Source organism: Oncorhynchus gorbuscha, linkage group LG08 (assembly GCF_021184085.1).
Source record: "Oncorhynchus gorbuscha isolate QuinsamMale2020 ecotype Even-year linkage group LG08, OgorEven_v1.0, whole genome shotgun sequence".
NCBI lineage: Eukaryota > Metazoa > Chordata > Actinopteri > Salmoniformes > Salmonidae > Oncorhynchus > Oncorhynchus gorbuscha.
In genome coordinates this window covers 69,755,196-69,763,230 of record NC_060180.1, presented here as the reverse complement: position 1 = coordinate 69,763,230, position 8,035 = coordinate 69,755,196, and the positions used below count along the sequence as shown (strand labels likewise).

Genomic DNA, 8,035 nt, shown 5'->3' with positions numbered 1-8,035 from the left:
TTACAGGTAGGATATATCCACCACTTCATGGTTACAGGTAGGATATATCCACCACTTCATGGATATAGTTAGGATATATCCACCACTTCATCGTCACAGTTAGGATATATCCACCACTTCATGGTTACAGGTAGGATATATCCACCACTTCATGGTTACAGGTAGGATATATCCACCACTTCATGCAGTGTTTCCCAAACTCGGTCCTGTGGCCCCCACTGGGTACACATTTTGTTTATTACCCCAAACACTACACAGCTGATTCAAATGATCAAAGCTTGATGATTAGTTGATTATTTGAATCAGCTGTGTTGTGCTAGGAGGAAAAAAAAGAAGAAAAAAAACGTGGACTGAGTTTGGGAAACGCTGACCTAATGGTTAGGGTTAGAACTAAAGGAGAGTAAGCTGATCCTAGATCTGTGCCTGTGGACTACTTATAGTGAAGCAGCTACTGCAGAACTGTGCCAGCTCTCTCCCCAACCCCAGTGGAACATTTGTGAATAATATTTTTTTTACAGGCAATACCTTGTGCTGGTCTTCCTGCCATGAACTGCCACAGTTAGAAGTGGACGTGTCTGACATGACACCCTGACATCCCTTAACTCGTGTCCTGGCCTCCCCCCAGACCCCCCACTTTGCCACCAACACCCCCGCCCCAACCGCCCCAAGACCACACCTTTGGCCAGGTTTTGTGCATTGGGCGCTTGGCAAGGGTGGCCCGCCTTGTTGTCGGACTCCGTTCATTGGACTAGAGTGGGACTTCCTGAGTTAGACGAACGATAGGATCAGTGGAATGCTCCTCCACGGGTGATTTGTCTATATTGGTGATATATTGGTGATGCGGGGGGGGGGGGGGGTTCTTCCCTGCCTTAACAACTGGTCTGACCTTCATATATCTCCTTTGCCGTTCTCCTACATTTGATTTATGAAATGACAGGGTCTCGTTTCCACAATGCAGAAAATGGCTCATTTAATGGCTCACCAAACCTACTGCAATGGAAGCCATTGGGATGCCAGCCCCTACTGCGATGGAAGCCATTAGGATGCCAGCCTGGAAGTACAAAACAGTGAAATATTTACAGACTCTCAGGGCAAACGCACCTTCTGGCGTCCAAATGTTTTGTTTTCCTGGGTTTTGGATGACTGGGCTCCATCCCGTTGTGGTAGGCTGTTATTGAGTACAGTATTGTAGGTGAAATATTAACAATGAAAGCGGGTTTCCCAGGGGCTTTGTCCAAAATCCTCTTAAAAGACTTCCTTTATTTTTTTTCCCTGTACCTTGTATATATAAAGATATAAAGAGACTACTTCTATGAAATGAATACGCCACAACCCATCAACAAGACACAAGGAGAGGAAGCTTCTTAAGAGTATTGGGACGAATACTTGTCTGATCTGCAAGACCTGCCAGCAATCCAACCTTCTCTGATGCATACAGTACTGTGTCTATGTCTTGCCCTTAAACAAGCCACAACTTGCTTCCCTAAGGACATGTCCATGATTTCTTTGTACCGACTAAAAGCATTCTCTGATCACTTTGAACAAAGTCTTTGTCAAGGCGCATGCTGAGGTGAAATACACCCGTTTCAAGTATTCATGAAAGAATCCTTGATTGCTGGATGCTAGCCAAGTTTCCCTGTTTTCTGGAGAGAATATTACATTTTCTCCCATAGGATTGGCCAAGCTAGTTCTTATTAGAGACAAATCCCCTTAGTAGTACTGGTTCATCTAACAAAAACAAACCTGAAGTTCTATCTACCTTTTTTCCTCCTGCCTACAAACACGTTGCCAGAGTATTGATGCTATTTCAAGGCTATTTCCTTTCTTGTTTCTTTTCCCTCCTGACCATTGAGTTGCCAGGACGGGATTTTTGAGAGTAATGGTGCGTTCGAGTGGTCCTCAGAATCTCGGTATTTCCCAATTGGTGAAGTTGTAAATTATGGCACGAGTGCGCTCGTGTGCTAATGAAGTTTGGAATAACTCTTCAACCAATGAGATTCTAGCTAGATGGCTAATCTAGCTAATGTTGCTTACGTTGACAATGTGTCAAACTTATATACTGTACGGATACACTAAGCTACGTTAATCACATGGTTAAGGTTGTAAATGGTTTTCTTCTACCGTTTAGTGGTTGAAAAGGTGAAGGGCGATGAAACGTCACAACTCTGGACCATGTTTCCCACTTTGAGGATCGTTCAAGTGGTTATTTCCGAGTCGGGAACTTGTATTTCCACATTTCCGACAGCACTCGAAAGCACCATAATATGGTAGATGCCTGCTGTGAGGCTTGGTGTAGTAGCCCCTCTGTATTGCTTTTAGTTGTCTAGTCCTGTAATACCGAAGAGTGTGAGGAGACTCCAAATTAGAGTATTGAGATCCACCCAACGTATTCCTCACCGAAAGGACAATCACCTGAGCAAAACCCATCCCACCCACCCATACCTGTTCCTTCTGAGCCCAACGGTGAGCTCTCATATACATTACATGTTTACCCTCACACCAGTGAAAAGGGCATTCACTGTCACGCAATATGAAAACAAACTATTTTTCAAACTTCTACAGTCTCAAACGAAAAACAGAATAACAATGATACTAAAATTGGGATGATGAGTTAGTCACCACATACATAATATTATTATTAATGGATAATAAAACTTGTGAGCGTGTCATAGCATTCATAAAATCAACGCATGGGAAATCAAATGTGTTTAAAGCAAATTTTTCACAGCATAAATTGGAAACGATAGATATTTGTATTGTGAAGAGACCACCATTTCTTTGTCTTGTCACAGCTTTTTTTTCTTCTTTTTTGCATAAAACGTAGGTCAAGTCCTGATTGAAAATGTTTGTAGTCGCTTTTTTGTTTTCCTCTGGGTTTATCTTGATATTTGTCTAAAAGATTTTCACAGGCAAGAGTTTTTTTGTGGTCTTGGGTGTAGCTCCTCCCCCTCGTGGCGGTCCATCCCTTCAGAGGGCATGGTGGTGAGGGGAGTTTGTGGCCCCTCCCCCTTCTGTTTAAGAGAGGGGGGACCGGGCACCCTAGTGGCCCCCCACCCTTGGGGCCCCGCTGCTAGGAATTCTGGTTGACAGCTTTCCCTCCGTTCATGGTGGGAGTCCCTGAGTTCTTCCTGGAGCGCTGTTTCTCCTCGATCTCATGCAGCGACGGCTCCCTGTACATACACACTGCAGGACGTGTATGTAGTAGAGGAAGAAGCAGGAAGCAGGGGGGATAGAGGGGAACATGGAGGATGAATAACGAGGAGATGGATGGGCAGACAGAGAGACAAATTCAGATCGAGCTCAGGGACTCCCACAGAGTGGATGAAGTTTCTCTTGGAACCTGTTCTGAAAAAGAATATTAAATATATTTCCTTAAAAATGCCCTGTGTTGGGTGCTTAGTTTTTCTCCATCAATATGTTGTAAGCAGGGGTTGGAACCGATATTATGTTTCAAACATATTTTTCTTTGTTCTGTTCCAACTGTTCTGACCAGCAAAAGAAAGTTCTGAACTGGTTCAAATCCTAAATAAATAACAATTTACATTGCTCCTTTCGGTTCCTGTTTTAAAACTCTTAAACCACAAATATTTTTACATTTTCCTCAACATCTAATTACTTCACCAATGGATAGAGCAGCTTGCTATGGAGCGTGCAAGCTATATACAGTTGAAATTGGAAGTTTACATACACATTAAAACTCGTTTTTCAACCACTCCAAAGTCTTGTTCACAAACTATAATTTTGGCAAGTCGGTTAGGACATCTACTTTGTGTATAACACAAGTATTTTTTCCAACAATTGTTTACAGACAGATTATTTCACTTATAATTCACTGTATCACAATTCCAGTGGCTCAGAAGTTTACATACACTAAGTTGACTGTGCCTTTAAACAGCTTGGAAAATTCCAGAAAATTATGTCATGGCTTTAGAAGCTTCTGATAGGCTAATTGATATAATTTGAGTCAATTGGAGGTGCACCTGTGGATGTATTTCCAGGCCTACCTTCAAACTCAGTGCCTCTTTGCTTGAAATAATGGGAAAATCAAAAGAAATCAGCCAAGACCTCAGAAAAACAGTTGTAGACCTCCACAAATCTGGTTCATCCTTAGGAGCAATTTCCAAACACCTGAAGGTACCACGTTCATCTCTACAAACAATAGTATGCAAGTATAAACTCCATGGGACCACGCAGCCGTCATGCCGCTCAGGAAGGAGAAGCGTTTTGGCTACCAGAGATGAATATAATTTGGTGCGAAAAGTTAAAATCAATCCCAGAACAGTAAAGGACCTTGTGAAGATGCTGGAGGAAACGGGTACAAAAGTATCTATATCCACAGTAAAACGAGTCCTATATCGACATAACCTGAAAGGTCGCTCGGCAAGGAAGAAGCCACTGCTCCAAAACCGCCATAAAAAAGCCACACTACGGTTTGCAACTGCACATGGGGACAAAGATCATACTTTTTGGAGAAATGTCCTCTGGTCTGATGAAACAAAAATAGAACTGTTTGGCCAAAATTACCATTGTTATGTTTGGAGGAGAAAGGCATCAGTTAGGAAGTTAAAGCTTGGTTGCAAATGGGTCTTCCAAATGGACAATGACCCCAAGCATACTTTTAACATTGTGGCAAAATGGCTTAAGGACAACAAAGTCAAGGTATTGGAGTGGCCATCACAAAAGCCCTGACCTCAATCCTATAGACAATTTGTGGGCAGAACTGAAAAAGCGTGTGCGAGCAAGGAGGCCTACAAACCTGACTCAGTTACACCAACTCTGTCAGGAGGAATGGGCCAAAATTCACCCAACTTATTGTGGGAAATTTGTGGAAGGCTACCTGCAACATTTGACCCAAGTTAAACAATTTAAAGGCATTGCTACCAAATACTAATTGAGTATGTAAACTTCTGACCCACTGGGAGTGTGATGAAAGAACAAAAAGCTGAAATAAATCATTCTCTCTACTATTATTCTGACATTTCACATTCTTAAAATAAAGTGGTGAACCTAACTGACCTAATATAGGGAATTTTTAGTAGGATTAAACGTCAGGAATTGTGAAAAACTGAGTTTAAATGTAGTTGGCTATGGTGTATGTAAACTTCTGACTTCAACTGTATATGCATTAGACAGACAAGTGTAGTGTAAGGTGTGGAGTAAGACTGACATTTTGTGTGTAAGGAGAGAGCTGGGCATGAAGCGCTAGGCATCTTGTTGTTATGACGTGCAATATCTGAATTAGGCCCACAGTATTATACCTACGGAGGAGTGGCTTCTATGGAGGAACTTTTAATGATTTTGAACTTCAGAGAGTTGGTTTAACTATCGTTGGATCAGAGCTACCTATCGTTGGACCAGAGCTAGCCCCTGATCATGACTCTCAGTTCCATTACATTACATAGCCCATCTGTAAATAGCCCATCCAACTACCTCATCCCCATATTGTCAGAGAGTTGGTTCAACTATCGTTGGATCAGAGCTACCTATCGTTGGACCAGAGCTAGCCCCTGATCATGACTCTCAGTTCCATTACATTACATAGCCCATCTGTAAATAGCCCATCCAACTACCTCATCCCCATATTGTCAGAGAGTTGGTTTAACTATCGTTGGACCAGAACTAGCCATTGACCATGACTCAGTTCCATTACATTTCACATAATGCTGCCTAGTGTTTTCAAGAGCTAGACCAGATCTAGCTAACAAGCTAGCTAGCTAATAAGCTTATGTGTGCAGAGAGGAACCAGAATCAAAATACAAACATGTCTTACCTTTTTGTAGTTAATAATAAATCCAATGTGAAACGTGATAACTATAGTATCCTTAACTAGCATTGAAAAAGTGAATCCATTGTTCTCTAATAAACATCTCTCTCCCTAATTTCTGAATCACGTCTGTAATGTCAGCGCATATTGCGTCATGACTGCAAGGTGTCCCGATATCTTTTCCAACTGTCCTGTTATCTGGATTTAATGTCCATTCTAGAATTCCCTTCTAGCCAATCAAAAACGACTATTCAACAATGCTTTGTGGTATACTTCGAAATTAAACTGATTATGGCAGTAAGCAGATATGCAATAGTCATGCAAATACCTTACTCTGCTTATCTTAATCAGCGTGAGATCAAACTCAAAGTAAGCACCAGCTGAGCGACTCTCCCTCTTTAGCGCAAGTGACGTGAATTTGGAAACAACTGAATGTATGTGTCTTAGAAGTATTTTTCACGGACAAACGTCATATGTCCGAATTCAGAATCAAATATGGTTCCCAAAAATAACATGGCCGCTGTGGTAGAATGTTTATTTGGTTGGCGATTTTCTGCATTTATCAAAGTCACATCACATAGCCTGATCTCAGATGTGTCCATGTAAACAGGATTAGGGAAATAGTTTTTCTTGCAAAGCATGTAAACGTTTTAATTAAATTATTATATTAATCTTACTATTTACAATAATTGCATTATTGTGTGCATGTAACCGTACTCAGTGAGGGCTTTGCATAGACGCTTTGTTGCGTTTTTTGTAGGACTGGAAGTAAACGCCATTAACCGGTTCCCATGCTTTTAAAATATGGTACTGTTCTGGAACAGTATAGATCACTTTCCTTCTCGGTTCTGGTTCTGTTCCTTGAATAATTATGTTATTTTCCGGTTCCAACCCCTGATTTCGGGTCATTTTGAGACCTTGGTGGAGTATAAGGTACTGCTGGAATGTCTACTAATGGCATATCCAGGGTTTTAAGAGCAAGTACTCAGGTCCTTTATAAACAGTTTATAAAGTATAGTGCTTGCTTTAAATTAGGTAGCTGATATGGTCTAATATAGATAAGTATCTATATTAAACACCTTATACATTATCTTATAAACCAGCATGAAATCATTTAAAGGCCCAGTGCAGTCAAAAATGTGATTTCCTGTGCTTTATATATATATTTCTACACTATGACGTTGGAATAATACTGGGAAATGGTGAAAATTATGATAATGCCCTTTCGGTGTAACAGCTGTTTTGGCAAGAGTTTTGATGACATCACAGTAAATGAGTTAATAGACCAATAAGAGAGTTCCAAACCTCTCTGCCAAAAACAGTTCATTTTCAGTTTTCCCCTCCCCACTCAACCCCCTCCCAGACAGTCATAGCTGAAATTCTTACCTGAGAAATAGCCATTTGCTATTTTTTCTCTCTATTTTTGACCAATCACAGTAAGGTAGCAGAAATCATTTTATATTAAGAATATATATATTCTTTTGTTAAGTCTACATTGGACCTTTAAAAGTTGTTAACAAATGTGTGAATAACTGGCTTATTGACATTTAAAAATGTAGGTATAACGATTCATAAAATGGTGGGCAGACCTTTTGTAAATGACATATAAATGATTTATTAACTGGACATAATTATAAAGTGTTAACCACTTTTGGTTGAGTATTCCATTGGTTCCAATTGTACCAAGTGAAGTGAATCAAAAGCAGATACATGATTTGAAAGTATTTGACAACATAAGTCCAACATTATCTCTCAGGTGCCCTTTCATAAAACTTTATTATACTTTATTTTAGCACGAGGAATATTTTTTTTTTGCGCCAGAGTTGAAGAAATGCAATTTGGAAAATGTGTATAGACTGTTAATGTTGTGTATAACACATGGTAGCGTGTTTCATTTATAAATCACAAAATGCAAAATCCCATGTAAAATCATGTAATGTCATGCAAAATCCCATGTAAAATCATGAATTGTCATGCAAAATCCCATGTAAAATCATGAATTGTCATGCAAAATCCCAAGTAAAATCATGACATTTTCCCAATGTGAAGTTCAAGATGTATAAATCCCAAATGTTACCATGGATTTCATCGTACGCACAATGTACGATCAAATCTGTGTGTGAGCACATCTTATAAATGAGCCCCCCCGATTTCACCATATTGGGCATCAACCAACTTACTCCAGGCGGATCAAAACCTGCAAAAGACAATACACAGATGAGACGGCAGATCCATTCAGATGCCTTACCTTCAATGGGCCTGGGGACAAAG

At 40.4% G+C, this 8,035-nt stretch overlaps 1 protein-coding gene across 4 annotated transcripts in view; it reads right to left on the bottom strand.

Moving 5' to 3' along the window:
- Positions 1-2,448: 2,448 nt before the first annotated feature.
- Positions 2,449-8,035, bottom strand: part of LOC124042124 (fibroblast growth factor 12) — a 98,393-nt gene continuing 92,806 nt past the window's right edge. For all 4 annotated transcript variants that reach the window (XM_046360482.1, XM_046360481.1, XM_046360479.1 and 1 more), the window contains 2 exons: positions 8,013-8,035; positions 2,449-3,183 (listed from right to left, as the gene is read on the bottom strand). The exon at positions 8,013-8,035 is cut by the window's right edge and continues 176 nt beyond it. In XM_046360482.1, the coding sequence (XP_046216438.1) occupies positions 3,071-3,183; positions 8,013-8,035 (136 nt within the window). In that variant the 3' untranslated portion in view covers positions 2,449-3,070. The remainder of the gene's footprint in view (positions 3,184-8,012) is intronic.